Source organism: Chrysochloris asiatica, unplaced genomic scaffold, assembly GCF_000296735.1.
Source record: "Chrysochloris asiatica unplaced genomic scaffold, ChrAsi1.0 scaffold00085, whole genome shotgun sequence".
Taxonomy (NCBI): domain Eukaryota; kingdom Metazoa; phylum Chordata; class Mammalia; order Afrosoricida; family Chrysochloridae; genus Chrysochloris; species Chrysochloris asiatica.
The window spans coordinates 11,514,617-11,535,665 of NW_006408603.1; the positions used below are offsets into that span (position 1 = coordinate 11,514,617).

Below are 21,049 nucleotides of genomic sequence, written 5' to 3' on the forward strand. Positions count from 1 at the left end.
CAGTGACAGACAGTTGTGTGCATAGGGTCACTATAAGTCAGGACTAACTTGATGGCACCTAATAACAACAACAAGCAGACATTATACATTTTCCCAATTCTTATTTATGGGAGGGTTAGTTGGGTCACACATAGAGATTGCTTGTGTGGTTTTCTAAGCTTTGGCTATCTTGATATTTATATAATCTCAAAAATCTTTGCATAAGAATTTATTAATTTCAAAAGAAAAAATAGTAACACCTTAACTGAGTGATCAAAGTAAACTGACCATTTTAAAGGACAAAGCTCATAGGTGATGGATGCTCTGAGAACACAACCCTGCCTTGCTGGTGTAGGTGTGTTCCTGCTACATGAATAATGAATAAACTTAATCTCATCATGAGAAAACATCAGACCTGTACTTCATATGAAGGTCATGAAAGACTGAACAACAGTTTAATATTGCAGGAGACTGAAGACACTGGAGACTAAAGGAATCCTACGTTGTATCCTAAAACAGCTTTTTTTTTTTTTCCTGCTATGAAGGACTTGAGTAGGGCAATTAGCAAATTTTTAATAAGTTTCCTTTAGGGTTAGCAATATTACTATGTTAGTCCACCACCCATCTGTCAGTTTGCCATACTGTGGTGGCTTGTGTGTTGCTGTGGTGCACGAAGCTATGCCACCGGTATTTTAAATACCAGTAGGTTCACTCACCACCACGCATCTATCAGTTTGTCGTACTGTGGTGGCTTGTGAGTTGCTGTGATTCTGAAAGCTATGCCACTGGTGTTTTAAATACCAGCAAGATCACCCATGGGGAACAGGTTTCAGATGAGCTTCAAGACAAACACAGACTAGGAAGAAGGTGTGACAAACAACTTCTGAACATTTAGTCACTGAAAACCTTATGAATAGCAGAGAAACACTGTCAGATATAGTGTGAGAAAATGAGCACCTCAGGTTGGAAGGCACTCAAAATGTGACTGGGGAAGAGCTGCCTCCTCAAAGTAGAGGTGATTGTGATGACGCAAATGGAGTAAAGCCTGTGGGAGAAAAGCCCACAGGACCTTCATTTGCTGATGGACCATAACTCAAAATGAAGAGAAACAGCTGTAAACATCCATTGAAAATCAGAACATGGAATGTACGAAGTATGAATCTGGGAAAATTGGAAGTTGTCAAAAATGAAGTGGAACGCATAAACATTGATATCTTAGGCATTAGTGAGCTGAAATGGACTGGTATTGGCCATTTTGAATCTGGCAACCACATGATTTACTATGCAGGGAATGACAAATTGAAGAAGAATTGTGTTGTATTCAGTGTCAAAAAGAATATATACAGATCAGTCATGAGGTACAATGCTGTCTGTGATAGGATAATATCCATGCGCCTGCAGGGAAGCCCAATTAATATCACTATTATTCAAATTTACGTACCAACCACAAAAGCCAGTGAGGATGAAATACAAGAATTCTACCAATTTCTTCAATGTGAAATAGATCAAACATGCAATCAAGATGTATTGCTCATTACTGGTGATTGGAATGCAAAGGTTGGGAGCAAAGAAGAAGTATCAGTAGTTGGAAAATATGGCTTTGGTGATAGAAATGATGCTGGAGAACTCATGATAGAATTCTGCAACACCAATGATTTGTTTATTCCAAATACCTTCTTTAGACAGCATAATAGATGACTATACACATGGACCTTACCAGAGGGAATACATAGAAATCAAATTGACTACATCTGCGGAAAGAGACGATGGAAAAACTCCATATCATCAGTCAAAACAAGGCCAGGGGCAGACTGTAGAACAGACCATCAATTATTCATATGCAAATTCAAACTGAAGCTGAAGAAAATGAAAACAAGTCAACCAGAGCCAAAATATGACCTTGAATGTATCCCACCTGAATTTAGAGATCATCTGAAGAACAGATTTGATACATTAAACACTAAAGACTGAAGACCAGAAGAGTTGTGGAATGACATCAAGAACATCACACATGAAGAAAGTAAAAAGTCATTAAGAAGACAAGAAAGAAGGAAAAGGTCAAAATAGATGTCAGAAGAGACACTGAAACTTGCTTTCCAGCATAGAGATGCTAAAGCAAATAGAATAAATGAGGAGGTCCAAGAGCTGAACAGAAAATTTCAAAGATCAGCTCGAGAAGATAAAAACCAAATATTACAACAAAATGTGCAAAGATCTGGAATCAGAAAACCAAAAAGGAAGAACATGCTGAGCATTTCTTAAGCTGGGGGAACTGAAGAAAAAAATCAAGCCTCGATTTTCGTTATTGAAAGATTCTCTGGGAAAATTATTGAATGATGCAGAAAGCATCAAGATAAAATGGAAGGAACACACAGAGTCACTATACCAAAAGGAAATTATTAATGTTCAACCATTTCAAGAGGTACCATATGATCAAGAGCCAATGATACTGAACGAGGAAGTCCAAGGTGCATTGAAGGAATTGGCAAAGAACAAGGCGCCAGGAATTGATGGAATCAAAACTGAAATCTTTCAAGAAAGTCAGGCGGCACAGAGGCACTCACTCATCTCTGCCAAGAAATTTGGAAGACAACTATCTGGCCGACTTATTGGAAGAGATCTGTATTTGTGACCATTCCAAAGAGAGGTGACCCAACGGAATGTGGAAATCATCGGACAATCTCATTGATATCCCATGTGAGTAGTTTTGCTAAAGGTAATACAGAAATGGCTACAATCATACATTGACAGAGAACTTCCAGAGGTTCAAACTGGATTCAAAAAAGGCTGTGGAACAAGGGATATCATTGCTGATGTCTGATGGATCTTGGCTGAAAGCAGAGAATATCAGAAAGCTGTTTAACTGTGCTTTATTGACTATGCAAAGACTTTCAATTGTGTGGATCATGACAAGCTATGGACAACATTGCAAAATATGAGTATTCCGGAACACTTGATTGTGCTCATGAGGAATCTGTACCTGGACCAAGAAGCAGTTGTTCGGACAGAACATAGGAACACTGAATGGTTTAAAATTAAGAAAGTGTGCGACAAGGTTGTATTCTTTCACCATACTCATTCAACCTGTATGTTGAGCAAATAATCCCAGAAGCTGGGTTCTATGAAGAAAAACGTGGCATCAGGATTGGAGGAAGACTCATTAACACCCTGCTATATGCAGATGATACAACCTTGCTTGCTGAAAGTGAAGAGGACTTAAAACATTTACTGATGAAGATCGAAGAGCACAGCCTTCAGTATGGATTACATCTGAATGTCAAGAAAACAAAAATCCTTACCACTGGACCAATAAACAACATTCTTATGAATGGAGAAAAAATTGAAGTTGTCAAGGACTTCATTCCTCTTGGGTCAACTATCAACACTTACCAAAGTAGCAGTCAAGAGATCAAAGAACGTATTGGATTAGGCTAATCTGCTGCACAAGGCTTTTTAAAGTGTTGAAGAGCAAAGATGTCAGCTTGAGGACTAAGGTGTGCCTAACCCAAGCCATAGTATTTTCAATAACCTCATATGTATGTGAAAGTTGGTCAGTGAATAAGGAAGACTGTAGAAGAATTGATGCTTTTGAATTATGGTGTTGGAGGAGAATATTGAAAGTGCCATGGGCTGCCAAAAGAACAAGTAGATCCGTTTTGGAAAAAATGCAGCCAGAGTGCTCATTGGAACCCAAGATGGCCAAATGTCATCTCTCATACTTTGGACATATTGTCGGGAGGGACCAGTCACTGGAGAAGGATATCATGTTTGGTAAGGTGGAGAGTCAGAGAAAAGGAGGAAGATCTCCAACAGGATGAATTAGCCAAATGTCAGCATTGTTGGACTCAAGCGTGGCAACAATAGTGACGTTGGCCCAGGTTCGCCCAGTGTTAAATTCTGCTGTGTGTAAGGTTGCTATGGGTCAGTACCGACTCGATGGCACCTAACAACAACAAGGGTCACTCATGGTGCAGGAGTTTTAGTGGAAATTTCCAGACTAAGAAGAAAGAGAGGCAAACCACTTCTGAAGGGTTCACCACTGAAAGTATTAAAAGAATGAGTAAATAAATAAACAGATGAAACCAGTGTTTTCAAATATAGCTCCCATGCGTGTTATAATTACAACCTGTGATGTGCAGATGACACAACTTTTCATACTGGAAGCAAAGAGGATGTGAAATACTGATGAAGATCAAAGATGATGGTCATCAGAATGAATTGTACCTAAGTGTCAAGAAAACAGAATCTTCACAACTAGACCAATATATAACATCATGATAAATGAAGAAAATACTTCATTTTTCTTGGATACACAATCAGAGCTCATGGAAGCAGTCAAGAAATCAAAGGCTGCATTGCAGTCCAGTGCTGATCCTACAGTGCTACTGTAAAGCCCTAACTGATTTTGCCTAGCTACTTGACCAAACTCTAGTCAGGCTCAGAAAAGCATTTTAAATAGACAAGGTCTCAGTTTTTAGTTCCCTCCAGAGACAATGTCAATCTCCATTCTGTACATTAGCCTGAACACGTCCTCCTGTTCCAGGAACATGCTAAATCAGTTCATGTTGCCTTAGAATATCCTTTTACCCCTAGCAACAGCAAGCCATAGATAAGTAATAGACAGAACCACCCAAGGCCAGATGCCAGATGTTTTCCTTTGCCCTAGCCTAAGAACAAAGACCACCAGTACTGACCAATTAAACTGTAACATCTCATACTTTGCCAATTGTTAACCAATCAAAAACTGTATCTATAGTGCTGTGCAATTATGCCCCCTGAAACCCTATAAAAAACTTGTGTGTATAGTGAGTCGAGGTTGCCCTCAGCTCCTGTTTTCAGGAGTCTATGTGAGGGTGGACCCCAGAGTGTTGGTAAATAAATCTCTTGCTTTTGCATCGAACTCGAGTCCTGATGATCTTTTTGGGGTCTCCTACTAGATTAGGCCACTAGGGGGCCTAACACTACCAGGGCTCCTTGAGTAACGCTGGTGTTGCTAACTGCCATCAATTGATTCCAACCCATAGCAATCTTGTATACGGTTTCCAAGGAGCAGCTGGTGAATTTGAACCACCAACTTGCAATTACAAGTTCGGCTCTTATCCTACATTGCCAGGGAATGATCATTATTACCTCTTTCTTACAGACTCTGAAAAAAAATAAATTTGATAGATTTAAGTAGGATTTTCTGATCTTGTCTCAGAATGCAACACTGTGTCATAGCATTTAATGGTCATGTTACAGTACTACTGTTGTTGTTAAGTGCCATTGAATGGTTTCAACTCATAGCAACCCTGTATCGAGTTTCCAAGGAATGACTGGTGGGTTTGAACTGCCAACCTTGCCGTTAGCAGTCCAGTGGTTATCCTAGAGTGCCACACCAGGACTCCACCAATACTTTTGTTATTGTTGTTGAGTGCCCTCAAGTCAGTCCCAACTCAGTGACCCTGTAAAAGGTTTCTGAGGAGCAACTGGTGGGTTTGAACCACCAGCCTTAGGGTTAGCAGTCCGCTGCTTATCCTACAGAGCCACTTCAGTGTGAAATGATGCATGAGCCTCTTTTATCAATTTTTAGCGTATGTATGGTCTTTTTTTCATTTCACTGGGACTTTGATGTCCTGGACTGCTTCTCTGTTCTCCCAGTATACACACTACTAACATATTGCTGGCATGCTGATATTCTTTTCTTTCACTGTGTCCATTATCTCCACAGTGTTTACTGTTCTTGGGCAACTGCTCAACTATAGTTACATATCTTTATCATTAGGCCATGCTGGGATTCCCTTTTTTATTTACTTCCTTCAAGAGCTTTATTAGCCACTATATGGACATTTTTCTCGAACAGAGTGGCTTTTAAAATCGTTAGTCAGCACCCAGGGTCCCTTCAGCATGTGACTTATAAACTTGAAAGATGCAAATAACCTCTTTCAAAGTCCTTAAAAAATAAATGTTTTTAAATCTCAAAGGCAGTTCTTAAATTCTTAGTATTTCTCATATATTGTTATATTCTAAATTCAGCTCAATATTTGTAAGTCCAGACAATCTGAGTCTAAAAAGTCACAGCCTATAAAAACTTTATGGATCAATTCTACCCTGGACATTTGGGGTTGCCGTAAGTCAGAACTGACTCCATGACAACAAGCAGTGACAACAAATATAAGTAAATCTCCCTAATAGATGACAGGGCCCTTCTGCGGTAACCTCTATCCAAACACTGTATCGCACACTCCCCTTATGCAGTGAGTATGAAGAGTGTTCAGAAAGTTTGTGGACAAATTCCATTATTGTTTAATTACATTTTTCCATGAATTTTTTGAAGTTCCCACCTCTCTTAGGAGTATCTAAGTGTGAACAGTTAATGTGCTCAACTGCCAGCCAAATGATTAGAGGTTCAAGTCTGCCCAGAGGTGCTTTGGAAACAATATCTGGTGCTCTACTTCCAAAAAAAAAAAAAAAACCCAGCCACCTGGAAACATTATGGAGCACAGGCGTACGGTAATGCACATGGAGTCTCCATGGTTCAGAGTCAACTCAAGGATGACTTTCTTGTTTTGTTTTGTTCATCTCTTTTCCCTGAAAAAAAACAAGCAGAAATTTATTTCAATTAAGAGGAATTTCCCTCTTCCTTTTTTCTTTAAAGGTTAGAGCAGACTTCTAGCTGTGAGAATTTATCCTGTTATTTTTCTGGGTCTGTGCCTCTGATATGTAGCTTCCCTAATGAATTCCAAATATGCCTATGGCAGCATAACTGTGTGACTCTCTTCTCTCTTAGTGTGTGTGGTAAGCTGAATGTACTGTCAGCTAGGGCTTCCTTTCATTCATACATGCAATACTTTCACTTATTGCTTCATACATTTCACATTCACTGAATCTGCTTGCACCAAACACTGTATCACACACTCCCCTCATGCAGTGAGTATGAAGAGGGTTCAGAAAGTTTGTGGACCAATTCCATTATTATTTAATTACATTTTTCCATGAATTTTTTTAAGTTTCCACCTGAAGTATGACTTAATATCTCAACAACAGACAGGAATTCAGAGGTTCATGTATCTAGGGACCACATTAGCAAAGATAGAGGCTTTTCCAAACAAGTAACTTAGAACATTGCTGAGAGGTCATCAAAAGGTTTTGCTTAAACTCTCAACTAACTTTATGTTTACTACTACACGAAGCACTCAATTTATCTTTTGGACAAACTTAAATGATTTTTTTTTTCCTCACACTTATCCAGATATTTGACTTGCTATAGCAATATGCCATAGTTAGTTTATCTCTCTAGAAGTCGAAATAAATATATTCAGTACTCTTTTCAGAAATCCCTGGGTGGTACATATGGTTACCATGCTTGACTGCTATCCAAAAGGTAATAGATTCAAGTTCACACAGAGACACCTAGAGGAAAGGCCTAGAGAGCTACTTAAAAAAAAAAAGCCATTGAAGTCCCATGGAGCTCAGTCCTACCACCCGAGACAAATGAACTCAATGGCAGTGGGTTACTGATTCCCTCTCAAGCATAATAGTTTTTCATTTAATGTGTTCTTTTCCTTTTCCATGTTTTCCCTCCTTCCTGCCCTCTCTTTCCTTCTTAATAAACTACTTTAGGTAAAGTAACTCTTCCTCCTATGAATGGTTGCCAGACCTCTCACTGTGCTAGATGTCTTCCCTAGATGCACTCTGGTTTGTCAGAACTAAGTACAATCATTTCAATATTGGCTGGTTTGTTGGCTCAGACTTTGCCCTGGCTCACTCTTTCTCAGTTAATTTCTGCCCTTTTTATCCTTCCTCCTCAAGGATCACAGTTCTCCATACCTGCATATATCCGAGAGCATCTTTCTCCATCTCTTCTTTAGTGATTACATTCTCAGCAATAACCCCCTCCCCAAGGCACCACACTCATTCATTTATTCAACAGATCTTTATTGAGAGCCGACTTTAGGGTAGGCACTGTTCAAAGTGCTGGGGAAGAACAGTAAAGGACAAAACAGACAGAAACACCTGCCCCATGGAATTTATGTGCTAGTGAGGAAGGAAAACCATAAAAGAAAAGACAACAACAACATAATATGCTAAAAATTATTTGTGTGTTTTTGTTGTTGTTGTTGCTTAAGGGCTTAAATGGAGTCTTGGTGTGGCCACTGTAGGATAAGCACTCAACCTCAAGGTCAGTTCTGAGCCTCAGGTTCTGTGGTTCAAACTCACCAGCCACTCCTCAGAAACCCTATACTGGGTTGCTATGAGTTGGAATCAACTCGACAGCACCTAACAAATGGAGACTAAAAGGAGCCCTAGTGGCATAGTGGTTAAACACTGGGCTGTAATCCTAAAGATCCGTGGTTCAAACACACCAGCTGCTCCATGCAAGAAAAATGAGGCAGTCTACCTTCATAAGCGGAGTCCTGGTGTGGTGCTGTGGATTAATGCGCCAGACTGCAAAGCCGTTTGAACTACAAGGTTGGTGGTTCAAGCTCACCAGTTGCTCCTTGGAAACCCCATACAGTGTCGCTGTGGGTCAGAACCAACTCGACGGCACTTAACAACAACCTTCATAAGGAGTCCCGGTGTGGCACTGAGGGTTAATGTCGGCGGTTCTGACTTACCAGTCTCTCCTCAGAAACCCTATATAGGGTTGCTGTGGGTTGGAACTGACTCAACAGCACTTCACAACAACAATAACAACAAAACTTTCATAAAGATTATAACTGAAAACTTTACAGGTCAGTTCTACTCTGTCCTGTAGTTGGTGTTAAGTTCCGTAGAGTCTGTTTCAACTCATAACTACCCTGTACAGGGATTCTGAGGTGTTTTCATCTTTTGTGGGAACAGAAAGTCTCATCTTTCTCCCACAAAGAGGCCTGTGGGCTGAAATTGCTAGCTTTGCAGTTCACAGTCCAGTGCTTACCTATGGAGCCGCTGCACTCTTGCTGCTCTATAGTGTTTCTATGAGTCTGCAACTGGTTGGGTTTGTGTTTTAATGGAGATTAAGGAGCCCTGGTGGCACCGTGGCTGTCATCACTTACTAATCATAGGTTAGCAGTTCAAAACCACAAGTTACTCTGTGGGAGAAGAACCTGGCAATGTGCTCCCATAAAGGCTAGAGCCTGGAAAACCATACAGGCAATTGTACTCCATGATAACATCTCTGTGAGTCAGAACTAACAGGGCAGCCCACAACAACAATGCAAATGGAGAATACAGTCTAGGTATAGCCTTTTTTTAATCAAACTACTTCCATATCTTTATGTTCTCTCTCTTTCACTAATTTATATGCTCTTTTCAGGGTTTCTGTCTTATTTACTGTATCTCCCATGATACCTAGTACACTTGTTGTTGTTAAGTGCTGTCGAGTCTATTCCAACTCATAGCAACCCTGTAGAAAGTTTCCAGGGAGTGGCTGATGGGTTTGAACTGCTTACCTTGTGGTTCACAGTCCAGTGCTGATCCTACAGTGCCATACCAGGAGTTACTTAGTAAATATATGTTCATAAGTTTTTAATGAGTCCTGATGTGGCACCGTTGGGTAAGCACTAGATTACTAACTACAAGGTCTGCAGTTCACATCCACCAGCCACTCCTTGGAAGCCCTATACAGGGTCACTATGAGTAGGAACCAACTCGATCACATGCAACAGCAGCAATAATTTATAAAGAATACAGATTTAGGTCAAGTTCACATCTCAATGAACTGTTGTTGTTAAGTGCCTCAAGTCAGTTCCAACTCATAATGATTCTGTGGTTTCCAAGGTTTTGAATCTTGGCAGGAGCAGCGAGCCTCATCTCTCTCCCATGGAGTGACTGGCGGGTTTGAACCATGGATCTCTATTTTGCAATCCAGTGCTTAATATATGGAAATAGCTGTACATGTCTAAAATCCCTATTCCTAGTCCTATTGTTATTAATATTATTGTTTGCCATCAAGTCGGTTCTGACTCATAGCAACCTGGTATAGGTTTCCAGGAGGTGGATGTGAACTGCTGACCTTGAGGTTAGTAGTACAGTGCTTATTCTACAATGCCTTGCCAGAGCCCCTAAAATTCCTAGGCAATGTTAAATCACTTAATTTTCTACAACAGGGAAAGGCCTTATACTGATTTTATTTTCTTGTTAATGCCTTTTTTATGTTTGTACCTCACAGTCTGGAATACTAAGTAGCTATTTTGTTTTGATTTTTCCCCAGTAGTTTTAGATATAAGTTTTCATTATTATATTTATAGTTTTGAGTCAAAGGTGATTTGTCTTCTTACCAAATATCAGCATTCAATTAAATAAAACCAATCTGAATAATTTCTGTTTCCCAAGTATGCGCTGGACCTTCAAAAAGTTTGTGGAAAAATCCCATTATCTTTTCATTTCATTTCCCACAACCTTGTTGAAGCCCCCTCATATAACACAGAAAGCAAAGAATGTTTTGTTCATTTGGAGGATGGTATAAAGTAGCAGATAATGTCTGTAGATGTTGCAAGAATTCTGAAAAGATATGCCTGGCATCTAAAATAAAATCAGGTTAAGGATCACAATTTGAAACATTTGTTAAATTCTCAGCATGCTCTCTGCTGTAGACGATTTTGGTGAAAAGACATTCTTGGATCCCTCATCAAAGATCTCCACACAGGGGCATAGTTCTTTAGGAAGATCTCCAGGCCACAGCTGGGCAGCAAACTGACTGTGATCACTCAGATGATAGTACCTCTGGTCCAGTTGCCTGAGGTTTTCATGAACACCTTTTTGTGCTTGCTACAACACCTTGTGTGCTGGCTACAATGAAAAACAACATGTTAGCTAATATTTGTCCCAGAGAATAATCAATAACTGTTTAGGGTAACTTTCATTTATATACATAATAATGTAGCATTGGTTCAAAAGCACTTTACGATTTGATAACTAATATCCCTAAAGAAGAGTGTTGATTTAGCTTTTTATCACTACTGTGTACATATTTTAAGTGTTACTAAAACTGTGTACATTGCCATATGCTCATGAACATGAATGGTCTGATCAAGGCCAGACATATTGCTTAATGTAGTGGTAGGATCCAATATCAGTTCACTGATGTTTTTTTATTCTGTATATATTGTGTTCTTTCCTTTTTTTCCTTTTGAAATGCCTTATTTCTGTGTTACCAAGCTTTATCTTACCAGTCAAGCCTCAGAATTAAATAATGTCTACTAAAGATTTGCCAATCAGTTGAGTGTAGCCAGGCTGGTAACTTCTATTCTCAACTTATTTACTTACCAGATAACTTCTGTTCCTATTAAAGAGTGTTTGCACTGTAGGATAAGAACTGAACTGCTAACCATAAGGTCAGTGGTTCAAACCCACCAGCTGCTCCTTGGAAAACCTATTCACAGTCACTGTGAGTTGGAATCAACTTTATGCACTTAGCAACAACAAGACATCAGGTTTTGCTTGTTTAACTTGAATAGTTGATAAATAACATTTGATTTGATTTTACTTTTAATAATTCCTAATGAGAATACTTGTATACCAAAATTGGCAAAACTCATTTGCAAATATTCCTTAAATGATACCCCAGTACTAACTGTCCCGCAGGTGAAGAAGAACCAGAGATATCTGCATATGTGTGACATTCTCTCTGAGCAAGGTCCCCCCTTGGCTGTGCTAGTATGCAATTGAAAGTCTTTGAAGGCAGCACATTAGGCCCTAAGTCACAGTACGCAATTTGCAAATGATTACTTCAATAAGAAAGGTCTCAAGGTCTACTTAATGGTGAGGTTGTTGTTGTTAAGTGCCATCCAGTCGATTCAGACCCATAGCAACCCTGTAGAGGGTTTCCCCGGAGCAGCTGGTGAGCTTGAACCACCGACCTTATAGTTCAAATGGCTTTGCAGTCTAACACATTAGCCCACACAGCGCCCCACCAGGACTCCAATGGTGAGGTAGGAGGAGTTTCATGAGGAAACTACATCTGTGTAGAAATAGGTAGACATGTTCTCAGTATGAGTGTAACTATATTTAATGGGCTAAACCAGTCTGTAAAATGTATCTTATCAAATAACGTATTGTAAACATTTAAATCCATACCCTCGTAGGGAAGGGTGTTATCTTACACACTTGTCTTCAAATGCTGTTTTGCTGGCTCAAGAAAATTAAGCACCTGAAGGTAGTGAAAATTGACATATAGGAAGAGTGACAACAATAAGTCATGGTACAATGTGTAGGAAGGTAGAAAGCATCCCTAGTGATCCTTAAAATGTTTGCCTGAGAGCTATACACTGGGTGGCAGGGGAAACTGATTAACCTTTTTCTCCTAAGAAGATTGCTCAGGGATATAGTATGGTTAATGCCATAGACATACAGTATTTAATAGCTGTTCAGCATCTCAGAAAAAATTACAGTTATTGTAGGAGTATCACTGATAGCCTTGGGAATAAAACCTGTAATATATTTCACATTCTTTCTTTTGTGTTGAGCCGGCCTTTGTTGGAAGTCTTATTGAGCAGTTAAGTGAGCAAAAGACGACTAAATGAACAGGAGGAGGAGACATCAGAGCTTGCAAAATTAAAGCCCTGCTAAGATACTTGTCTGCTCAGCTACTACTGTTGCTTAGTACTGGGCTTGATCCTGTGCAGGATGAGGAAGCAGTGTAAGAGCTGCCTCCCTGCCCTTCAAAATCAACATCTAATTGGAGGTACAACATGATAGCAGATGCAGTAATTAAACAGCAAAGCCAGGAAGTACCATGCTGGAAGTGCCCAGCAGAAGGCTAAGAAAGGACAGTGAAAGGGACAAGTGTTGTCTAAACTGGTCAGATCCTGGGCTGGGGCCTCAAGACAGGGAGGTGACAGCAAAGATGAGGTGAAGGAGCAGCATTCCAGAATAAGCAGAAATTTAGAGTTGGAAGTGTAGCTGAAAGCCTCATAACCTAGGATGAAAAGACTCCTTGTGGGAAAATTATGGGACACATGGTTAGAAAATCAGGATGGGACCAGATTATGAAGTGGTATTGGAATTCAAGTAGAGTTTGGATTTCATAATTTAAGAAATGGAAGAATGAAATCTACTTGTAAAGAGATTAGCTGTGAGGCAGTGTTTTGAATGGCATGAAAGGAAGAGAGAGATGGAAGCAAGATGATAAATTGAAAGGTAATTAATTGTCTTAGTGTAGCAATGACATCAATATGTAGGTTCAGATGGTAGAGAGCTGAGAATTCAGTGAATGGTTTCAGAGAAAGAAGGCACTCTTAGAAAATAAACAGCCTGGATGCTGAATTTTCAAGTGATTGGCAAAGAAAACAGGGGTCATTGGGGAAAAAATGTGTGAGTTTGAGCTAGATTATAGAAGGAAGATGGTGAGATGAGTTTGGGTTTAAAACAAAGTTAAATGACAGATAAACTCTGCACCTATCACAGTACCTAAGCCAATGGGAATCATTGGTTGGAATTCAAGTGAGGAGCCAAAGCCCATTCAGGAATCCGTAGACTCTTTGTGTGTGTTGGCGGAGGGGGAAGCAGCCGTTAAGTTTCCAGTGAATTCAGTGCAGAGAGCCAAGACTTAACCAGAGTGAATAATTGCCTTTAGTTAGGATTATAATACTTTAGATGAGATTTTAAAAGATTCTAATTCTAGTTACTTGGGCATGAATCAAAAGCTTGTAAGGCTTTTAAGATTAGTTAACAGACAGAGATAGCCACTGATTGTACAGATTTGAAAACAGACATCCAAGCCCTTTGGTGAGGCATTACCCATATTACTTCAGTAATGTTAATTATCGAAGATGGGTTATCTGATCTAATATAAAAACCTTAGTTGAGATTATTTAAATTGCATTTTACTGTATTTTCCTAGTTTTTTTTTTTTTTTTTTTTTTTTTTTAGAGCAAACTGAGACTTTGTTCTATCTCAGAACTTGGACTTATTATCTTCATAGAAATTTTGAAAATAATATAGTCTTATTATTTATGGATAAAGTAGTCCCTGAGAGAGAATCAAGAATGCGCATTAGCAGTTCAAGGAGAAAATTCTTATAGCAGTGAAAAGTAGTATATAGACTGGGGGCTTCCAACTTAAGTTTTCACAGACACAAGACAGTAATCTTGGCACCAGGTTTCCTGCCAGCAGTAAGTTAGGTGCATGCCAGTTAAACTGTTACATTGAGTGATGGACCACTGGACATATCATGATCTCAAGGATGTGAAAATGTACCAGTTACATGCATAACAGAGATGAATTGGGAAGCACATAAAAATGGTTGGAATGGTATGCGCCCCCATATTTTAAAAACACAAATTTGTTTTAGAACATGCAGTGGGATGTAAAAGAACTTTGATTATCAATGAAACATATTTCAGGATTAGGTTAAAAGTAAACATATGACTGTTCATGAAAAAAATTGTGTTATGAACAGAAACCCATATAAGGAATCCTGGTGGTCTGGTGGGTTAAACATTAGGCTACAACTACAAGGTTGGCAGTTCAAACCCTCTAGCCACTTCATGGGAGAAAGACGAGATTGTGTGCTCCCATAAAAATATATAGTTCTGGAACCCCCTATATAGGGTCACCATGAGTCAGAATCTACTGGATGGCAGAGGCAGTGGGTGGACACCCATGTGTAGATAAAGGTTCCAGGTCCATGGTGCTAGCAACAGCTAAGCCCCCTGGAGCTTTCCTAGCCAGTCTGTCTGGGAGACGTTTTAGAATCCTTTATAAGCAGCTGCTGGTCTAGGTATCCTTAAAGTCTCTTCCTGATCAGCGTGTTTACTTTGGGAGATGTCTGTAACTCTCAAACCAAGAAGGGACCTAAAAAGAGACAGATATCAGGGGGTTATTTGTATTTCTTCCCAGATTAATGACCTCTTTTACCTCATCCTCATGTACAGAAAGCTTTATGTACTAGTTAAGATTAGGTTCTGCTGCAAGTGGCAGAAACCAAAATAATCATTGGACTATACAAAATTTATCTTTCACCTAAAAACCTGGGCAGTAGTCCAGGGTTGGAGATTAGGCTGGGGCATCCCTGGTTCATAAAATCCTCAATGACCTACTCCACCATCCTTAAAATAAGACTTTCTCCTCGTGCCCCAAATGATAGTTTTCACACTCCATGCAGCAGGCTTGAATAAAGATTCAAAAGGAAATGCAAAGGGGATGTGCCTGATGTCTTTTATGGGAAGATTCCAGATGTTGCATTATAATATGTGTTTACTTATAGCCCATTGGCCAGAACTTAGACCTATTAGCTACACTAACCTGCAAGGATAGGATAAGCACTGTACTGCAAACCACAGATTGCCAAGCTGCTCTATGGGAAAAGGTGAGACTTTCTGCTTCTGCAAAGATTTAGTACCTCGGAAACCCTCTACAGGGTCACTATGAGTCAGAACTGATTCAACAACATTTACCAACAAGAACAGAAAGGAAGACCAGGAAATGTAATGTCCCTTCTGAACAAACATAGCCCACTAAATAATCTATTACATAGAAGAAGAAGAGAATAAATACTGGAGAAAAAAAAAATGTATAACCATACATTCCTTTCCAGTTATAAAGGCTCCTTGCTATGGATGGGTAGAGTTGTACAACCATCTCCAGTGGTACCTGAGGCAGAGTGGTGGATACAGTGTAGTGTAGCAGTTAAGAGCATGGGCTGTGCATTTGGATCTAGGTTTCTCCTCACTTGTTAAAAGGAAATAGTATTAGCACCTTCCTCTTAGAGTTGTGGTAATTAAATGCAGTAACTCGATATACACATAAAACATTGAGCATGGTATCTAACATTTCAAATCATTTTAGGAATGCTAGCGCTTATTAAAAGTAAAGTAAAGGGATACACAGCTCTTCCAGAACTCATGTCAACCAAAATGTGACACTGTGTGTTTGATTTGTTCCTCATTTTGGAATGCGAGGTCAGCGGTTCAAGCTCACCATTCACTTCTCAGAAACCTTCAACCGGGTTCCTATGGGTCAGAACAGACTCAACGGCTTCACAACAACAACAACATAGGAGAAAACTGGATGGAACTGAAATTTTAGGTTCTAACTTTGGTGTGACAGTCTCCTATGACTACAAACAAGCAAGCTAGTTGTTTTAAGATATTTATCATTGCCAATATCTAAATATTCTTTTGCTTCTCTCTTTTTCTTTCTTTCTTTAAGCCCCTTCTTTGTTCTGTGGGTTTTCTTTTGTAACTCCTCCAGACTACAGCTTTGTTCCCCCTTCTTCCACTCCTTTCTGGTCAGGTACTACTTTACTGCTTTTATATGTCTTTTCAACTTGCTTCTATGTGCAAATAAAATATTTTGACTTCTGTGTATGGCTTCTCACATAGATACATCTTCCTGCAAACAGCCCTTAGAGGTTCATTACCACCATGCACTTTCTTCTTCTCTGTCATAAAGTCACTGTTTGTCATGACATTTCACTCCTGGTTTTGTGTGTGCTCATGTTATGTTATTTCAGTAAGACACTTTAAATTTAGCTATTGGGAGCAAATTGAAGAGGGATGGAGACTCACAATATAGAGAAAGGGGCAACGGGGCAAAGCCCTCTTCAAAATCATTTGTTTTCTTGAGAATCAGAACTCTTAGTTGAGAAAAGCTAGTGCTTATGTGTTTCCATTATGTAAATAAATAGAACCCAAATTCCAACTTTGTCTCCAAAATAGAAGAGTAAAATTCAGTACGTATTTCTTGGAAAGAGTAACTACTGTCCATCAATTCTGTAGCTCTTCAGTTGATGCAGGGCCTTTTTGGTCTTGATTTCTGTCATTAGCCACAGAGTTTAATGGCTGCTGATGTGACATTTAGGAGAGGACATTATGACTAGGTAAAGTATGTTTTCTTACAGATTTTTAAAAATTAGACTGTAGATCCCAATGGAATCAGAGAATTTAGAACTAGAAGGACTGCTCGAAGTCATCTAGTTCAAACCTTTCATTTTATACATGAGAAAAATGTGGCCTCCAGGAATCCAGAGACCTGTGCAGGGTCACACGGTTAAGCTGATGATTGGGTTTTTCTGTCACAGGGGTGTTTTTATGTGCACCAACTCTAAGAGTTGTGCCCCAGTAATGGGACCATTTCCAGTAAGAAAACTATTAAAGTCGTTTGTGTCCTGTACAGTAAAATAAAATGACTGATTGTTACTCCCTTTACAGTTCTGAAATCTACAGTTTTGCCATTCATTTATCTTATGATTGACACCTGGGGACTGAAAATTCTTTTCATTACAAAGTCATGAAAAATAGGCTGGAGATCCCTGGCTCAAAATGGGTGGGCACTTCCAGGATCACAGGAGCCACAGCTGCTGCTGCTGCCTGGACACTGAGGGCTGGTAGAAATGCAAATTGTGGATTTTTTCATTTGCCTCTTTTTCTTACACTTCAGTTCTTCTACCAATCTCAGGTGAGTGATTCTCAGAATCACTGAACATATAATTGAAAACACTTTATAACTCCAAAGAGCAACAAGTAGAGAAGTTAATATAAAATGTGTTATGAAACACTAGAGACTAACCAACACGTACAGCTTGAACAGAGTTTTCCTCTCAGCACAAGAGCAGGGAATGAGTTCACTCCTTATAGATCCTCTCCCCCAACCCCTACAGGAAACAGCTCTGGAGCTAGGAGATGAGCACCTCGCCATCTTGGTTTTGATTCGATACTTCGGTAAGGAGGCAGTATCCGTTTAAGAGAAAGAAGATCTATGTTTGATGTTTGTGTGTTCTTTCTGGGAAACCTGATTCAGACTTCTTCACATAAGTGCAATTATATCGAAATCAATAGCCGAGTTTAGCCCCAAATAGTTGTAACCAAAAAGCCTAGTTAGGAGGAAGAGCCATTTAACTAGAAATGATGACATGAATTTGACAGGAGACGTTCTAAGCAAAATAAAACTATATATATTGTTTTGAATATTCGTTGAAGAATATTGATATTTGCAATAAATAAAAAAGTAAAGAATTACCTTAGAAGTTCGAGTCAGAAATAAGTTACGGTGCCACCCATAGGAAATTTTTGCTAAAGTTATTTCAGAGTTTAACTCCTGAGATAGTAGCTTAGATATTAACTTGCCTCTTACTAAATCCAGTCTCAATTTCAAAGTTCTTATGAAGAATGTAAAAGCAGAACAATGGCTCTTTCAGTCAGGACTCTGAACCGGTTCCTTCTGTTCCACCCTGCTGAGACTTTCCATTTCTACCCCAGGTATACTGAGTCACAATCAGTGGTGCTTGAAACTTTGTGAAATGAGCTTAACTACATCCAATTGAATTGAAACAGCAATTCTGCTGCTTTCAAGCTCCCCCACCATGATCACGAGTCTGTAATGAAATCACGGCTGTGCATTTTGATAGCATCAATGACATCCATCGGATTAGGTTGTATGACTGGTAACCAGCTGCAAATCAACTCTGACACCATCATTTCTTTACAGTGTTGAGCCCCAAAGTGCTGGGTATCGCCATTGCCCGCTATGACTTCTGTGCAAGGGACATGCGAGAACTGTCCTTGTTGAAAGGCGATATGGTGAAGATCTACACAAAGATGAGTGCTAATGGCTGGTGGCGAGGAGAAGTGAATGGCAGAGTAAGTTGTCCTTCTCAGTTAACTTAATGCGCCTGGAGGGAGGGGCCAGGTGGTCATTGGTACCTACTGTGATGCTGGTAAGAAATCCCTGTGGCACCTTTACAGCTTCAGTCTATATGGCCCCTGACCTCCAGAGGCTGGTGTGGTACCTTGCTGATAATAGTCATTCATTAACTATATGTTGAATGAATACCATAAATAAAGTTCTTTATGGGCAAATTGATAACTTCCTGTTGGGAATGGTGAAAGTGTTACCAGAAGCATTTCAGTATTTTTAGTCCCTAAAGCCTGAAGCATTAACTTTCTGTCTAGTTCAGAGTATCTGTAGAGCTGGTGATCTAAATTGGAAAGAACAGGGCATAATACCTCTGTCTTAACATCCTGTTCTGTAGCAGAAATAGGAATCATTATGTAGTAGAGCCCCGTATTACACTTAATTTACATATTTATTTGTGTGCTAGTACATTAGAACACTGTTTAAGCTGGTTTTTATTCGTGTATTTCTATCACTCTATCAGGCTTCTAAGAACAGTTACACCAACCTTCTTCACCTACAATAGGTATAAAACCTGGGATTAATTGGAGTGTATGAAAATGGGATGCTCTGTTTTTGTAGAACCCTTTGAAGTGCCAGATGCAAAGTCAGGCTGCTATATCGGTTGCTTTTCTTTTTCAGGTGGGCTGGTTTCCATCCACGTACGTGGAAGAGGATGAATAAATTCCCATCCAGCTTTGCACCCTGCACCAGAAATTTCAGAGAAGGAATAAACAGAAATCTGCACCACGCTCTGAATTAACTGAAGAGTTTAAAAAGCTGCATTTCTGGCTGTTCTACATCCTTCCTCCCCCCCCGCCCCCCCCTTTTTCCCCTCCTAAGTCTTAATGCTGGGATTTCTAAAGATGCTAGTACTGACAGATTAATGGCTTGCCCAGAGCTGTGCAAGAAACAGCCTGCCTGCCTGTCATTGTCAGGGACCAGGGCAAAGCCAAAAGCTGTTCTTCCCCAAAGAACCCTGATACAAACACATTGGTTCATGTTTCTCTTTCCTGCATGCGGTCAGACACCATGAATGCCAGCCATTAGTAAATGTTTAATGCAGATTTGCTTTCTTCCCACGTCCCATTCACCAGAATTTTCGATAGTATAAAGAACCCAGAGCTCAATTTTGCTTTTCCCAGCACGAAGAAAATTAGAGCTCCGCCATTTGGTCTACTTACTGGAAAGGGCTAGCGTTACTTCTCTCAAACTGTTCAGCAAGGTGATTCATTGCCTGGCAAGCACATTCACCCCCAGGTGCTCCTCGTGGTAAAACAGAATTGGCAAATGCTCAGGTTTGCTTCATAAGTGATGTATGCCACAGGGCTTTTGATTATTCCTTTGATTTCCTGATTATATTTGCCAACTTTTTTGTTATTGTTTTTTGAAGTCTCTAAAATAACTTCTGGACCTTTCATGATATTCATAGGGGGATTTTGAAATGTTGTACTTCACTTTCTGAAGCAATCTTGGCCCAGTATATTCTAGGCAGTTGCATAGGTAGAACCTTGAATCAAGTGACATTGTTTACCGAACAGATCAAGGGCTACCATTGAGTGTAGATTATTTTATAGCAGCGGTACCTACTAACACATGCTTTCCCTTCCCTCAAAGAAGACGTAGGCCCCCACATTTCCCTGGAGTATCAATGATGACATAAACAACTTTGCTGAGCATTGTACAAAGGAAAGCACAGTTATGTCCTTATGTATTTCTGGACAAAAGAAGGGTCACCAGGCTTTTCAGGTCGTGTTCACTGTGGGCTTCCAGCTTCTCAACAGGTATCTTCCCAGCTTGTTGGGAAGATGAATTGGGCAGTGCACTTATGTTACAAAGCCTTCAACTGTTTTATGTGAGGATTCTAACATGTCTTCTAGGGGTGCTCAGAGTCCCATTCAGGGCCATCAGTGAAGATACTAACACGGCCCTTAACTGATGAAATATTTTCTCCAAAGCCGAAGTCATGTTCTGACAAGACTCAGAGTGTTTCGTGTTTCAAACTAAAGAAATGAATAGTGGGAAGCATCTGTGTAATAAGGCTGGGCCAGGAACATTCAATTCCAAAACTTTGGATCGTCTCTGACATGAGCTGGGTTTGATTTGGCCCCACCCACTTGGATGTCAGAACTTGATGTAGTGTGGGCGTGACCCAGCGCACAGCCCCTCCCGGGCTATGGCTTCTCATCTAGGATAGGTTCAGGATGTTTACCTCAGAATTATGTAAACTGTGATTGTGTTTTAGAAAAATTCAGATTTGCTAAAACCAGTTAAGTTTTTGTATATGTGTAAATGATCATTAACATGTATTTTATCAAATGTTCTGTACAGTAAAGTTCTACCTTGGAAGAGCGCTCTTGGAGTGCATTCCTTCTTACAATGTCTTATTGGAGGCTCTGTGTCTTGGGAATGTTCTCTCTGTTACTGTCAGCCAAATGTTGTTATGCAGAGAACAGTTTCACACAAACCATAACACTCCTGTATACAGTATTGT

At 39.8% G+C, this 21,049-nt stretch overlaps 1 protein-coding gene across 1 annotated transcript in view; it reads left to right on the forward strand.

Annotated features, from left to right (window-relative positions):
* The window catches only part of VAV3 (vav 3 guanine nucleotide exchange factor), a 515,438-nt gene extending 496,199 nt beyond the window's left edge, over positions 1 to 19,239 (forward strand). The window contains exons 26-27 of the mRNA XM_006865984.1: positions 18,370 to 18,521; positions 19,198 to 19,239. Coding sequence (XP_006866046.1) covers positions 18,370 to 18,521; positions 19,198 to 19,239 — 194 coding nt within the window. The remainder of the gene's footprint in view (positions 1 to 18,369; positions 18,522 to 19,197) is intronic.
* Positions 19,240 to 21,049: the final 1,810 nt, after the last annotated feature.